Source organism: Gambusia affinis, linkage group LG23 (genome assembly GCF_019740435.1).
Source record: "Gambusia affinis linkage group LG23, SWU_Gaff_1.0, whole genome shotgun sequence".
Classification (NCBI taxonomy): domain Eukaryota; kingdom Metazoa; phylum Chordata; class Actinopteri; order Cyprinodontiformes; family Poeciliidae; genus Gambusia; species Gambusia affinis.
Window position 1 is genome coordinate 12,060,162 of NC_057890.1, and position 16,561 is coordinate 12,076,722.

Consider the following 16,561-nt stretch of genomic DNA (forward strand, 5'->3'; position numbering starts at 1 on the left):
GAAACCGCACACGGTTATTTCACATTTTATTCATTATCACATCCAACTTTGTGTCTTTTTCAATTTTCATAGGTCTTCCCATTTTCAAAAGAATGACCTAAGACATATTGCATCAGTGTTTCTTTGTTATCTTAGACATTATCGTGCTTTTTTTCTGAAGCCTACACAGATTTTGTTCTGGGTTGGTGTCAATAAAAGAAATATGTGAAGCAACATTTTCTATATCTCTGGAATTGATACCCAACGCCCGCTCCCCCCCCCCAGCCACCCCTCAGTCCAAAACCCAAAACCCACATGATGCATACAGGGAACGATGACTCACCTTACTTTCTAAGCAACGCAACAACAGAGCCTGTCTGTGGAGTCCCATGCAAATCCAGTCTCCTACTTTACAAATCACACCTATGCTTATGGTATTTAAATTTTTTTTTTTTTTTAAAAAGAGTAAATTTTCTACCCTGGCACAAATTTCTATATTTCACTTATTTTTTTCGGTTTTACTCTTGCGTTCAATTTGACATTATTATTTTGACAATGCAACATCCCATGTTAGTTTTTAATTAACGAAATATGTGGTAATGTTGACTTGAGGATAATGGGCCAATAAGTACATAATTTCCCAGTCATTGTTGCAATCCATTAATCTTAATTGAAACATTTGCCCTGAGTTTAAATTACTTGCTTTTATTATTATCTGAAACCACAGATGTGACCAGTAAACCTAGAGACTCTTTACACAGTAAGATTCTGTTAGATTCTAAAATCACGTTTGACGTTTCCAATTTGCACACAGTAAATAATCATTTCAAAGCTTTATGTTTCATAAAAAGAAAATATCAAAGAATCTCTTAAGAATGAGGAAAAAGTCATGTTTTTGTACGGCGTTACATTCAACAATGGAAATGCAGTTGTTTTTACGACTCCTGTCAGAAGTTTACATATGTTTGTCTTTTGGATTAATGTCATTTTCATTTGGTGCTTTTAACAAATTATGTGAACTGATCTTTGTACAGGTTGTGTTGATAGCTACATAATTTTTTTGTTGTCATTTTTAAACAATAAAGCCTTGGTCCACTAGTTTAGCGTGGATTTTGCTTACTGGTAATCCACGATGGGTCAAAATTACACATGCAGGTTCAAATACATATCCAGCATTTGGATGCATGTGTCATCACAAGTTGCAGAGAAACAACAACAGCACTACTGTGGCAAACTTGTGGCATCATTTTGTCTGAATATTTAAACAATTTTCTTAGAGTAGACCCAGATTTTATTAGCTGTTTTTCTTGCATAGACCCATATATTTTAGATTATTCAAACGAATGATGTGTTTCCATAATGACTGTATGTAAACTTCTGACCGGGGCTATCTGTGACGGCGCTATTGCTGAGAAAAGGTTCTACTCTCATCCTGGTTGCTTCACGTCGATGCAGACTCGACGCCATCCAGTAAGACACCCATTTGCTTCCCACCCTGATCAGCTGGACTGCTTCCTGGACAGCCTTCGTCCTCCAGTTGTGTCCAGGGGGGTCTCGAGGCGGATCTGCGCCGGTGCCTTTGCTTGCTGCTAGCGCATTTTATAGTCGTGAGAAATGGCAGCTTCACATAGTTGTCCTTTAAAATCTAGCTCAAGGGTGAACTCCAGGTCGCGCTGCAAAAATGCAAAGCAGAATTACTTGAAAATAAAGCAAAACTCCAACATACGAGTAAAAGCATAGAAGCTGACTCAAATACAGTGATCTAAATGACATCTAGACTCATTCATTTTTCAATTAACATAAAATTATGCAAGCCATTAATTGAAAGAATATGTTAGCGGAGAATATATATATTTTTCTATTATCATAATGTGAGTGTTTTCATGAGATAAAAGAAGCTGGTCAGAGTTGACGAGATGGGTAAAGCTTAAAGAAAACCTTTTTAAAGTCTGTACATTGTGAAATGTCAGAGCTTTAGAAGGGCCTAATCAGAGTCTGGACATAAATACAAATGAGAATCGGTAGTGAAATTGTTTGAATTAGACCTTTAATCCCATGTGACTGAGCTTGAGCTAAGAAATATTAAATCTCTAGAGGTGGAAAGCAAGTACTTCAAGTTCTTGTACTCCACAAATAAGTCCTATATAATAGTATATAAATTATTGTTGTATTCCATAAGAATCTCAATAAAATCAGCACTTTTGAGTCTTACCACGTTCTTTTCATTGGGTCTAACGGTGATACTGCCAAAGATCTCTTCTCCTTTCTTGACAGTTAAGTAGTCCTCTAAATAAAATACAGTCTGCTTCCAGTGTGTGCTGGGAGCATCTGGAGCTGAGGAAGAAAAAGAAAAATGTAACTCAGAAAATAAATAAATAAATGAGAAAAGAAAACAGGGGAGAGAAATTTGATTGGTTAGTTTATTAAAAGAAGGCAAGGGAAACAGAGAGGGGATATTGTCTTACGGGAAGAAAAAATTGCACACTGGTTCTGGCAAGCTCTAAACTGCCTTGGGCTTGTATACATGGGATTTCTTTTTTAAAGCATACTGGCTGACATCCACTCACCCAGTGGGAGAAATATAAAGGTGGAGAGGAGAGAAGTCCTTCAGTGATGCTCTGCCTCAGCCCCAACAGGCACAGCCAAACATAGAACCTCCTCTACACGATATTATGTAAGCAACTGGTACGTGAATGTATTAAAATAGGCTTACATAACGGCTTACGTAGAGTTGAGTGGTGATTCCACTGGCAACAAACACTAGTTTGATTTGTGTAACTTCAGCAGAGTATGGCCAGGAGCAGAGAAGGTAAAGCAATTAGCGAAACTGCTGCAAGGTGGTTCGGAATGTGAAAGTAACAGGTAGAGGATTTCTGTTGAAACCTGCTAAAGACATCGTCATCACGTACATGTAGGAGTACGCATAAAACTGAAAACCAGGGGTTTCTGTAATCAACACGTGATTGGAAGATGATGTAAGTTCCCTTTGTGTTATTTTTACAGGAGGTTTGGTGAAGTGGGGGAACTTGTTGGTGTAATTTAGCTAATGATACTTAAATGCCCTTGCATCTTCATATTTAGTTTTTGATAAAAAAAAAAGATAAAAATTCAATTGATTTGGCAATTAAATGTATTCACCAAATGTTAAGGATGTGTTACATTTATTCAATCTCACAGTAAAAATTTTAGAAAATTCCAGTCTTTAATTTGAGTGAATTCATCTGATGAGAAAAAAAAAATCCAAAAAAATAAAATAATATAATAGGTAAATTAATGGTGCAATAATTGTATCTCGCATAATTTTGGGTTCCAGAGGTAGTGTATGATGGACCTAAACTGCAAAAGTATCACATATATTAAATAAGAATAAAAAAATTATTTAAATGTGTTCAAATAATCAGAATTTTTACCAGATTTGTAGATAGTCCTCTATAAATCAATGGGTTAGTTTAATTTTATGGAATATTTAACACATAAAGACTTTATATTTTATGACATTTCTATTTCCAACAGAAAAAAATGTATATTAGAATGATTTTGTTCCAGTCTCACCAGTGGAGAAGCCTGTCTTTTTGTGACATTTGGTGAACTCCATATTGAAATAAGTGACCAAAGCGTGAACATAGTCGTTGCGCTGGATCTGCAGACAGAAAGCCGAGGTGAAGGACAGGTCCTCTGGCTTCACAGTGTAGATGTCCACCTCCTTGAAAACACACACAAACCATATTTGCCGTATTAAAAACTGCCACAGAGATGTCAGTCCCCGTCATTTTCAACCGATTCGGTTGATGCTGGAGCAGTGGGACACAGACACCAGCGCTTGCCGCCTCCCTCACACATGCAGCGCATGTACACGCCAGAGCTGCTTCGATATTCACCACGATTTTTGGTTCATGTGCGAATTTGCGTGCGTGAAAGCCCACAGGTTGAATCACGGCTGGATAGTCAAGCATGTTCACACTACACATGCTGTGTGGGCGTCCTCCCTGGAGGGAGGTTTTCTGAGGCTGTGTGTTATATCAAGTCCTGCCTTGTGGATGCGTTGCCTCAGAGACATCTTTGACTTTTCTGCAACTTGCTGCACATCTCAGCGGGCCCGAAATAGAGAAAGAGCAGTTATGTCCCTCCGTTGCCTCGCAGAAGGTGGTTTACATGAAAGTACACGGAGGGATTTTTACACTGAGACCTGTTCATTCCGCCCAAGCAGCTTTACATCAGCATGACAGATTGTGATTTAACACCTTTGTCCTCTCCAGTAATACCAGGACCATATCTTATGCAGTAAAATGGGGGAGGTGAGAAAAAAAAAGCCATGGGAGTGACTTTGTAATTTAAGCCTGTGAAGAATGACTGACAGCACAAATTAGGATAGTGGGAGATGGGGGAGATATGAGGCTGAGCTCTGAATTTACACGTACAGGGCTCTGCAAAAGTATTCATACCACTTAAACTTCTCTGCATATTTGTCATGTTAAAGCGCACATTTCAACTATTTAATTGGGAATAAAAGTGGTGGGCCAACAAAAGCTGGTGCATAATTGAGAAGCAGAATTGGTTTTCAAAATCGTTGACAAGGAAATATCTGGACAGTGGGTGCATATACTGTATTTTTGGACTCAACACTTTGTGGAACCCCTTTTAGCTCTACTTTTGTCACGTCTCTACAACTTTTACAATTAAAACGCCAGCCACTTTTTACAAAATAATACGATTTTAGGAATGTCAGGTTTTCATTCTTAAATTGCTTTCATTGAACCACTCTTCAATAAAAGTCAACTTTGCAGGGTGCACAACTAGTCGCTGATTTCTGCGCATCTCCTCCAGAGTTATCACTGTTCTAATGATAGATTGAATGGTACTTTGTGAGATGTCCGAGGCTCAGTATGCTGCTTTATGACCTAATCCGGCTTTAGTTTTAGGTCTTCGAAACTTTATCCCTGAGCTGTCTGAGACGATTCTTGGTCTGCATGATGCTGTTTGTTCTCTGACAAAACTCTGAGGTCTTTACAGAACAGCTGGATTTATGCTAATCGTATATGACAGACTTCTAATAATTCCTTACGTCAGATTGTTTTTGGGAGTATCGGAATAAAAGATACTTTGTTTGACATAAAAGTTTAAAATATTTCCCATTTTCTTTCCACCTCGTGTTGATCTGTTAGCTGAGATTTATTTAATTGTAAAGAATTGTGTGGTTATAAAGTGAACTTACTTTTGCAAGGCAGTGTAAGAAGTCACAGGGAGAGATCGTTGTCAGATGAGCTCTTACTAACTAATAGGCTACCAAGATTCAAACCAAGCAGGTGCATCACCTTTTTGAATCAAAAATTGGGAGTCCCATTAATCCAAGTGACTGCCACTTAATGTGATGTTTCATCATCATACATGGGGAGAAATGGAGGAAGGTCTTCCCATTCACTTGTGTGATGCCTAATGCTGTTTAATTCGGAGATTGAAAGAGGTTAAAAACAAAGACAGTGTTGGAGGAGCAACTGAGAAGCAAGACAGAGAGGCTAAGAAAACAAAAGCACTGGATAATCCAAATCGAAGAAATAAACAAGATGGTGCAAAGCAGATGAAAGAAGGCAATAAAAGAGGAAGCTTTGATAGAAGCTATAGTGGACAAACAACAGCAGAAAAACTATCAATCTCTCTGAATGCTCTCATCTTCTCTTCATTTGGGAGATGAAAGACAAGCCAGCGTTGTATCCTGGAGGAAGGAAACAGACCTGCAGCCTATTACAACTTGCCAGAAAGCTCCATTATGTACTAGAAAATAGCCTTTGCAGACATTGAGCACTCAGAGATGCTGGAAGTGATATCTGTCGGTGAATTTCCAGAATTTGAGCACAAAAAACATACCACCTGGATGTGTGCCAGAATAATAGTTGTTTGTGTGTGTGTGTGTGTGTGTGTGTTGTTGTTTTTATACTTTTGTCAACGTGTGACAGAATTTGACTTAAAAGACAACAAAATATGCCCAACAGCTCTTTCTCGGAAGCGTTGCATAGACATTCCTACCTTTATGAGACAGGCGTTGGTCACCACCTGCTTCGGATCAACCACATCCACCAGAGGTTCTTTGATGGCCACATTGCGAATGCAGCTCATGTCGAACCCATATACGTTTTCCCACCCTGCACAGAAAAAAACCCCAACACATTTCTTACACACATTTCCACAGGATGCACTTTATTTATTTATTTTTTTGCACGTTCAATGCATGCTTGTATTGCTTAGTTCTACTGGTTGCTGCTCAAAGCCTTCCGCCCAGATCAGTTTTTCTGACTGTCTAAGCTCAGAGTGAAGAAAGAAAGGAAAAAAAAAAACATCATTAAAATAAGCTCCAGCCTCCTCCAGTATGTCTGGCAGCCTTGCTTTTATTATAATTTGGACTGAAAATGCACCAAACAACCTTTCCCTCCCCCAGTCCCTCTGTCCCTCCACTCCACCTTATTTTGTCAGGAGGCCAGACGCTGAGAACGTGTGGCTGAGGAACGCAACACCAACGCGTAGCTACTAAAAATAAAAATCTGAAGCTTTCAGATGGACTCAATTCTTTTGGGATTAGTGTGAAACGAATGCGCCTCGATTTTGATGTTTTGAGATGTAATAAAAGTGGGCCACCTGTGCGGTGAATGGAAAACTCAGTAGGAGTTATTCAGTGTCGATGCTAGACTGAGTGGCACCTTTTAAAATTAGCGCTTTGATCTTGACCACAGGTTTAAACCCGGACCTCTGACTGCGGCAGGTATTTGAGCACATTCAGAGTTGGGCTCTCTGCAGGAAACTCGGGACTAATCTACAACAGAATTTCTTCTTTTAGCTAACCCCAGGTAGTATAAATTTGCAAATGCAATCAATATCTGTTTGTTCATTTCAACAATGTAATTCAAATTCGGTGGAAATTATATATTTTAAATGTTTATTTCCGTTAATGGCTTGCGGTTAATGAAACCTCAACACCCAGTTTCTCAGAATATGAAAAGGGACTTGGAATCAGGGAAATTTGGATTTAATTTCTCTGCAGGACTCGACTCCTGCTCACATAAGCAAAAAGTACAAATACCAGCTTTAACAACCATGCTTAGTTGAACAAATCGTAGCAACGGAAGACGAGAAACACCAGAGACAACTATGTAGTAGATCTAAAGGCTACTTTTTAGCAACTTGATTTTCTTTAATATCACAGCAGAGCCACAGACTGAATACATCCATGCCATGCTGCATTGATGCAGTAACTCGAACAAAAGAACCCCTGCCCAAGTACTGTGTGGATGCATTATATGGCATGTGGACATTTCTATTTTAAAAATCCTTTATTGATTGGTCTTTTGCAATATTCTAATTGTCCCCAAAAAATTTTATTGATCTTCATAATTGTGGGTGTAACTAATCTCAGTTTTATGTTTTGAACAATAAAAAAAAGGATAAAAATAACTTTTTGGATTTTTATTAGTGAAAATGTAGTTCATCACATGTTCATGTGAGAAACACGGCTGTCCTATATTTATTTCTATGTCCTTAACAGCTTCCTACACACCCGTAGCATAGTGGACGCTAAAAACAGGACACTTCTTATGGGACTTAAACCCTACGTTTCTAGGTGAAAGTACTTTGTCCTCTGTAATCCTCACAGTGGCCTTGTTTTGCTCCATAGAGCCTCAGGCGATCTGTTCTGAATAGACACCTTTACAATTATTTGCTACATAAAAAGACGGGACCTAATTCCAGTCACGCTGAAAGAAAAAAACAAAAAAAACACACTCTTGTTCTAGTTGAGTTTGAGTTGTGAAGGTGCCTCCTTGCTCTTTCTTATCGGGACGTAACATCTGCTGCAGATCTGAAAATTCTTCTTCATTGTTAATTAGATCCCATATTGATCACTGCAACGCGTTGTTTTCATCACTCAATAAAATCGTCCTTCACCACTTAAAATCGGTTCAGAATTTGGCAGCTAGTTTAAATCAGATCTGCTCAGTTTTAAGTCCAAGTTTAATACATACATACATATTTACTTTGTGGGTGATTACAATGTTCACGATCTTCACCCTTTCAGTTAAAACTTTGTTTATTCTGTGCTCTGCTTTTTATGAATGTTACTGTAAAGCACTTTGTTTTCATCTGTGGAAACTGCTATATAAGTAAGTAAAGGTAGTTCCTTAATTACTAGGTAAATACGAAATATGACCATTTTTGTGACCTAGTTCTTTAAAAAAAAAAAGTAAAACGAAAAGATGAACAGAAGAAAAGATACGGGGATGCAAAACTGTAGTATGAAGGAGTGATACTTCAACACAAAAATGGAGGTAGTATCTAGTTAACCTGGAGCTCCAACTTCGTACTTTCTCATAGTTTCACTATGAAACACTCCATCAATGGCTAAAATGTAAATGTACTCGCTACACTGAGCCTCGCTAATTACTGCACACCTTGGGACCTGTTCACACTTGGCAGAAAATGTTTTAAATGTGGATTAGAACATGAATGCCATGTAGTATTAGAAGTTATGTATGCAACAAAGACAAAAAGAAAAACCTCTTCAACTGATTCAAATACTAATTAACATGGTTTTCTATTTTGTTTATTTGTAGGTTTTATCTTATGTCATGAATGTGTATTTAAATAAATATTCAACCTTAAATTTACGAATGCCAAGGCTTCAGCTCTTAGCCAAATGCCAGAAAAATTTGATTTTTAAAATTATTATAATTATATCTTTCTAAGTCAAAGACTTACATACATGCAAGTATGAATTAGCTTTTATCATGGTCATTTCCATGGAAATATCAAAAGTTTCGTGTGACTTTCTCAGGCAGCTGATAATCTGACTTTAATTGTATTTTTGCATATTTGTTTAAACAGATGAGTATGACACTTGACCACAGGATGACCAGAACTACGTTCACAGTTCTGTTCCCAATGCATTGCTTTTGATTTTCTCACGATGTCACAACAGAAACGGAGTGTTTGAGGCTTTGCCTGAAACTGTGCCTCACGTTAGTACGTGGTGATTGTAGTTCAAAAGAAAAAAATCCTACTTGGTCTCCCAACTTGAAAGGCTGGGCAAACGCAGACTAGAGTGCTTCTGGCTCCCGACGTTTTCTCTCTTATGAATTTGAATAAATGATTTTGCTACATGTAAAATCTTATTCTGGTATTTAGCATACAGGAATTGTTTTGGTAGTCTTAACAGACTTTAAAGAGGAGAAGTTTAGTTTTGATTCATTGTCAGACGATAATACAGAATATGTAAGTAAGATTGACAAAGATTAAGCTCGAGTTGGGCTCCAAGAGACCAATATTTTTTTCTTTATTCAGACTTAGAGTCCTAAAGTGAAGACAATTCCCTCCGACACTGACTTCACCTCCATCACAGTCATTCATTCGCAAAGCAATGTTGGGAATCAATCATATAGCTATCAGATGGTGGCAAATCCTAAATAATTACTTACAATGAATCTTGAAATCCTTATACTGCCTGTCTTCAATGGCCACCACATAGAGAGCTGCTCGGTCTGGGAACATCAGGCCTCCAGGCTTCTGCACAAAAGACAGACTTCAGGCATCCAGAGAAGAAACACAAAAGGCCATCCGTCATTTTCATTGTTCGCACACCTGGCATGTAATCTAGGATCACATGTGCTGGCTTTAAAGGCCTCCAGCTGTTCCTGAGGCCAGCAACTAAACCACTCACGCATAACCTGAGCATCTGGGCATGCACACCACACAGTAAGCCCTTTACTTCATCACCGTCTCATCTCCTTATGTGTCAAAGGCCTCATTTGTCCAGTCGGGTGGGCGAACATGCAAAGCCTTGCATCAAGCAGCGCCACGATTGCGGTCTTACCAGCCACTTGTCCCTGGCGAAAATGACGGTGTTGAGCATGGACTCGTAGAAGAGACAGTAACCCATCCACTCGGAGACGATGATGTCCACCTTCTCCACGGGGAGCTCCACCTCCTCCACTTTGCCCTTGAAGATGGTAATGACTGTACCGTGAACAGAAACAAGGCAGCAGGAGATAAATTACTTCCCAAATTTCTTCATTCCCGTAATGCAAATTAAGAGAGATTCGTGCTGGGTTTGTAACCTGGGGTAAAATAGTTTTAATGTCTTGTTTTCTCATGCCTTTGATTCCTGCGTTACGTATTTATAAAACCATATATGTATTTTTTAATTGTGTTTTATTTTTTTAGTATGTAATAAACTAGCTATCAAATCTGTAAATAGAGGAGTTGGTACTGTTTTTCTCAGATTTAAAAAAAAAATATATCCTTTTCCCACAAGCAAAATAGTTGGCATGTCACAATTAAACAGTAACAACTGAATTTTGCATAATATTTCAGGTGCAAAACTGCCCTTTCTGCTGCCCGTCCACCATCTGCGTTGCACAGGGTGGGCTAACAATGGAAATAAAACCCTCTGAGGGAGCCAGGATTGATGCCAAAGACCATGATTATTTGACAACGGAGACAAACTGCCAGTTAACCATCAAGAACGGTGACTAATGCTGTGGAGCGTGACCACGATGATGGAAATATGCAAACGATTTTCCACGCTCCTTCTAACCCCAGTGCCATTGCACAGTCCCACAGTCCAAACAGATGGGTATCTAAGCACTGGAAAATGGAAAATCACCTTTGACTCACCGTTGTGTAGGTGATTGGACTTGATAATCTTCTCTGAATATTCAGATATGCTTGAGCATTCGATCTGCAGGAACAAGTGCGAGATCACACACCGGGCATAAAACAACAGTCTGTTCGTGAAGCTGTCAAATGTTTCTTGAAGTGTTTACACAATGCGTGGGTATATATTTTAATGAGACATGCACAAGTGGGAGACGCCGAGCTCTCTGCAGAACCCCTCTAGCTTCGTCACATTCTGTAGGCATTGCAACCACAAACTTTGGTTTATTTATTAAAATCTGAAGTGGTTGATAAAGTATAAATTGATACACAATCGAAGGAACTTGTGCGTTTTCATACCAATTTAGACAAATTTTATCTGTCGGATCACTTCTGACAAACTAGTTGCAGAGGATTTTTTTAGAGGCGCCTGATTAAAGGGATCTCAATATAAAGAGGTAATGCACTCCATTTTCTTCTTTAGTAAAAAAAAAAAATAGACATGTATTGAAGTGGATTCATAAATTTCCTTCTACTTCACTGTTGTTTACCATATTGTGTTTTGACACTTAAAACTTCTAGAAAATACACTGAAGCTTGTGACTCTGATCTGGAGAAAAAATATATAAAATGATTTAGTTTAGCAACTCCCCACAGATTGGTTTGAGGTGAGCTAAGTTACATTAATATTTTGTCATTTATATGAATGGTTCTTGCTTTTATTTGGGCAGCATCCATCCATAGAAACACCAGGAAGGACGCCACATTTCTTCATGTCAGAGCAGCACAGTGATGCTTACATGGGCCTCTTGCTGTAATACTGAAAGGGAGAATTTAATCAACCTTCTCTAATCCATCTAAAAACTAATATTCTGTCTGCTACAAGACGTAACCGTCATTAAGTGTAATGAAGTTTCTAAATCAAACCTGCAGCATCTGACAAAATGTACCTAACCGTCTGCCTCAGATAGAATCCCTTCATGATAAACATCTGCGATCATTTAGTCGGTGTTTTGTCTTAGGAAAGATTCACTCTCAAAACGGAAAAGCAATTCATCGGAAAACAAACTCTTACGTTGATGTTCCAATATTAAGTTTATTTTCTCTAGAGCTGATGTTTTTTGTTTTCCAATAGTTTTTGCATTTTTAGCAAATACGTCTAAAGTGTCTCACAGAAATATTGCTGCCTTTCCCCTCCCCCCTTTTGTCATATTACAGAATTCAATGGGATTTCACATGACCTATTACTCTTGATGACCCAAAATCATATTCAGCACCGTCAATTTCCTGCAGAAGTCACATAATTACTAAATAACGTCTACCTGTTGGTATGCTGTGAACTAAAAGCGTCGTGAAGCCCAAGGAATATAGCAGACAGGCTAAGTTGTAGAAATGTTTAAAACTTGGTTAAGCTACAAAACCAAGCTTTGAAAATCACATTGAGCACTGCATGGCTCAATGTGGAACAATTAAAGGCAGTTTGTTGCACTAGATCATTCCAAGATGACTCCAAAATGCATGGCATACTTTTTCTCGCATTCTTGTTTTTAGTTTTATTTGAGAATTTGTCATTTACCTTCCCCTTAATATTTAGCCTCTACATTGTGTTGGAACGTCACATAAAATCCAGTGCACATCGAGGAACTATGTAAATCATCAATTTTGATGGGTGTCCAAACTTTTGGTCTGTACTGTATATAAGATGTCACATGCTATTTAAATGTGTTTTATGACTTTGTATTTTTCAGTTTTTATGATGTACAGCATTTTGAACTGCTTTGTTGCTGACGTGTGCTATATTGATTGTGCTAATTTGATTGATAAATCTGAATGAAAAGCTTAATTTAAATAGCTGCAATTGAACAGATACAATGTATACAGTATTCTAGTATATCCTGTTTTTTATACAATATTGCATATACTTGTAAACTAGTACAGTACATAGTAATGTGGATGACTGATCTTTGAATCTTGGCCAATAACAGTTTCAGAAGCTGTTTTGAGTTTCGTGCTTCCTTGTCGGGATTTACCAAAAACGCAGTAAGTGTTGGATTGCGGCATCTATTTGTGGACTGTAGGTGGATCTATTCGCCTCACCCCATACACGTGTTTGGCACCAGCGTTGGCAGCAAACATAGAGAGGATCCCTGTGCCGCTGCCAACGTCCAGGACGATCTTATCCTTGAACACATGCTTGTTGTGGTACATGGCGTTGCGGTAGGTCAGCGTCCGCACCTCGTCTTTCAGCATCTCCTGTGTTGGAGATAATAATGTTAACAAAAACATATGTGACCCAAACAGCTTTTTCAACACTGAACCAATGACACGCTCAAGGAATAGCTTGATTCTCACAAATACAGACACAAGTTTGCATGTATAAGCACATTATTGGCTTCTGTGTGTGGAGACAGACAAACAGAATCCAGGCCAAAAGCCTTGGTGACAGTCACGGCGTCTTGAAATAGGCAGGAGTACAACACAAAGCCTTTGGGGACTGCCTGATGTCTATCTCCCTGAGCTCATTCACAGATCCCACTTTCTTTCCTATCTTGCTTTGAACTCTTTAATCAGGACACACTCTTTGTCTGCAAGCACACGAAAAAGCTGACCCACATGCTAAATATGGATACTATTTAAAAAATAAGGGAGGTGGGGGTCTATACGTCCCCAAACTTTCTCACCATACTTCCCTCACACGTCAAGGTCATTAGTTAGGCTACTTACCCTGTAGTGCACTGCAGATAGACAGGCAGAGAAAGTTTTCACTTTTATGGAGTGCTGATAATGGACTATTATGCAGCCTCTGGGGGTCTTTCGTGCTAGTTAATAATGAAAAAGCCCTTTCTTTTGTGAACCGAGACATGCTCCATCAAGACAGATATTTCAACAGCCCTCCATTTTCTTCATCATGTCACTGCTAATGCATATACCTCAGCAGTTGGCAGATGGACAGGTGCATTGTCGCAGATTTTTGTCGGATTTAAGGTAACGTTTTGGATTATAAGATTATGAACTGCATTTTTATGGGTGAATCAGGCAGTTGGTGTTTGATTTTCTGCTTACAGAAAACATAAAAGCAGTCATTTAAGTTTGAGTTTTCTGCAGACAAAATGCAGTCGTTTGTTTTCTAGACACAGACTATATATACTCTTGCAGGAGTATTCGTTGCATTCCCACAGGATGACACTGCCACCACCTTGCTTCCAGATAGGGGTGATTGTTTTAAGGTAATGTTAGTTTTGCACCCTTTTCAGATTTGTATCTGTAAAAAAGCAAATATGTTTCACTTTCTCCCCACTTTGCAATTGCAAAATCTCTCCCTGATTTATGTTTGTCCCAGTGAAACAAACAAACTTTTTGCAAGACCCTGTGGAAGACATGGGAGTCTTTTCATGGAAGTAGAAGTTTTAAAATAACAGGCTTTATTTTTTGTTTGTTTTTACATATCCCGCTGTCAGAGAGTCCAATTCTAAGCAATGAAACTCGTTGGCAAAGTTTAACAGAAAGAATCTGGTGTCATTCTTCTACTCTAATCACACTGTGCTTCCTGCTGTTGGCCTGGTCTGCGTACCTCGTGGATGCCAAAGTGGGCATAGGAGTCAAAGTAGTAGTCCCTTGATGTCATTTCTTCCGGGCTTATGAACTTGGCAATCTTGCCTCGTCCAGGACAGGTGGTGAGCGCTGCTACATGAGGCGTGTGAGGAATGCAGGGCACATGATGGGTTGTAGGCACTGGTTTCGGCAGAGGGGAGGGCTGTGCAGAGTGGGAAAGCGGGGACCTGACAGGCTGTTGCCGCTGTGAGCGAAGAAATAGAATGACATGAGCTTGGTTAGGTTTCTGTCAGAATTTAGATATTAGATAGAGCAAGGGGACAGCCGCAGGAGCAGGAGAGTGAGCAGAGAGGTTCTGTAAATATGTTGATGTAATGAAGGCTCTGACGGAAGCTCAGCACCATGAACTGTAGCAGTGCTGGCTTACTGTGGACAGCTATCTTGGAGCTTTTCTCCTGCATCACTGGCAAATATTTTAGCTGACTTTTTAGTTTTATTTATTTATTTATTTATTTGACCAATTCTGGTTAAATAAAATATTGGCAAATATTGTTTGTCAATGTTTTCAAAAATATTCCTATCCAGCAGTGACTGTGAATGTTTCTGTAGTATAAAAAAAAATTACATTGCATGGTATACATATTTATAATGCATTATACTAAGATAAAGTCTCTCAGAAAATGTACTAAACGTACTGAAAGTGGTGAAAGATGCCAGCATAGTAGAAGATCCTAAAGCTGCTGTGGATTGGGATTTCCCACTTGACAGAGCTCAAGGACAAAAGTCAAATGGGGAAAAAAAGGACAAAAGACTAAAATAACAATCTTGCTTAGCTGTAGGTTGTTGTGTTTGGGTTTGCCTATCATTATGTTCACTGATGATTATTTTCAATATTTGTTTACTGTTATGTACAATATATGTATCGTTTATTTCTGGAAACATTTAGTACTATACTGCAGGGGGAGATAAAAGGTCGATATGAGAGATGAATGAAACAGAATACAAGCTGGGAAGTCCGAGATAAAAATGTTCATTTTTAGCACAAGTATATCTGCCCACATCAATTTTATAGCATTATTTCATTGTACACAGTTTTGACTCCTTATATGCTATTATTTTGTCCCACCTGTGCTACACGTAGACCGTGTTGTACACATTAAACCCTCTTTTAAAAATGCATGTTAAAAATATGAGTCTATTTTTTTCCCTCTAGCAATAACTCCTGTATGAAAGTGCTAGAAATGCAATGGCTGCGATCTAATTCTGCACACTGCTGGGGCAAGCCGGTAAAAGACGCAGGTTCCGTTTCAGCACCAAGGACAGCGGACATGCATCCGGATCGTCGCCTAAAAGCAAAAAGATTCTCTACACACTATATCGCTCACTACCGTTGCTGTTACGCGAGTCTACGGATGTACTTGCAGACTCAGCCAACATCTGCAGGACACTGAAAAAAAATCAGCCCAGATTCAGTGATGTAGCCGTACATTACTGAATGCCGAAACTAAAAATGCACATCATTCTGAAAATTTTGTCACAACATGTATATATATATTTAAAAAAAAGAGCAATCTGAGAGAAACCGGGTACAGGACACCACAAGGTCCCCTACCTCCGAGCTGTCCGCCTCCGCCATCTTCCGCCGTAGCAGCAAACACCGCGACGAATGCCTCAGTCCCATGAGAGCCGGCGAGATTTAGGCTTAAACTCTTTTAAGTGCCTTAAATCGTAGTAAAGACGTGTCAAAAAGGATGAAAAGCCTCGGAACATATAAACTGAGGGCTTTTAAAGATGAATAAAGTCATGACACTAATCGTATAGGGTTAACCTGTCGTCATCGATACAAAAGTTATGAAGTTACACGATGAATTCACGCGTGGTGAAATGTTCTTTAATCCATAGTGTGAATGTGAAAACAGGTTGTTTTAGAGGGAGGACTCAGTGTGGGAGGACTCGGTGTCTATTGGCTGGAGACAGCGTGTTGCGACTGGAAGGTTGTAGGTTTGATGCCAGCAGGAGACTCATCATCATCACCATCAACATCATCATCATCATCATAGCTCCGTAAGATGCAGAGTGTCACCCCACAACCTAAAATCCAGTAACGTCCCAGAAACAAAACTCCTTCAACGTCTCCTGCTCTCCTTCTGACGACGTATACGGCACCTCGAAGAAACTGGAAGTCCTATAATAAAAGTCGCGCTATTTCCATCTTCTTTCGCAGAGGGAACTCCTGTTTAAGTGTACTTAATCCGTCTGGGGAACCTCAAACCGCTTTGAAGTGCGATATGACAAGAAAGAAAGGAGAGAAAAAAAGATGCCAAAACAAGAAACGGTGCCAGACTTCCTACGCACTCTGAAAACTAAAGGTCTCTGCGACTCAGTCACTCAGAGTCGC

At 39.1% G+C, this 16,561-nt stretch overlaps 1 protein-coding gene across 2 annotated transcripts; it reads right to left on the minus strand.

Moving 5' to 3' along the window:
* Positions 1–13: 13 nt before the first annotated feature.
* On the minus strand, positions 14–16,331 carry prmt8b (protein arginine methyltransferase 8b). 2 transcript variants are annotated; one of them, XM_044107690.1, is made up of 10 exons: positions 15,776–16,331; positions 14,183–14,407; positions 12,709–12,864; positions 10,633–10,696; positions 9,830–9,972; positions 9,435–9,519; positions 6,001–6,116; positions 3,532–3,682; positions 2,192–2,313; positions 14–1,652 (listed from the first exon to the last, which is right to left on the minus strand). In XM_044107690.1, the coding sequence occupies exons 1-10, from the start codon at positions 15,842–15,844 to the stop codon at positions 1,569–1,571; spliced, it is 1,215 nt and encodes a 404-aa protein (XP_043963625.1). In that variant the 5' UTR covers positions 15,845–16,331; the 3' UTR covers positions 14–1,568. The 2 variants fall into 2 exon arrangements, with proteins under 2 accessions (XP_043963625.1, XP_043963626.1); XM_044107691.1 differs by having other exon boundaries at positions 9,435–9,522.
* Positions 16,332–16,561: the final 230 nt, after the last annotated feature.

What these genes read in the sequence shown, in the direction of transcription:
- prmt8b (XM_044107691.1), bottom strand. Translation starts at nt 15,844, where the DNA reads ATGGGACTGAGGCATTCGTCGCGGTGTTTGCTGCTACGGCGGAAGATG. An exon ending in TCGCCAGGGACAAGTGGCTG is followed by an intron (nt 9,523 to 9,829) that starts GTAAGACCGCAA and finishes TCTTTTGTGCAG; the next exon opens with AAGCCTGGAGGCCTGATGTT. An exon ending in GACCCAATGAAAAGAACGTG is followed by an intron (nt 1,653 to 2,191) that starts GTAAGACTCAAA and finishes GCATTTTTGCAG; the next exon opens with CGCGACCTGGAGTTCACCCT.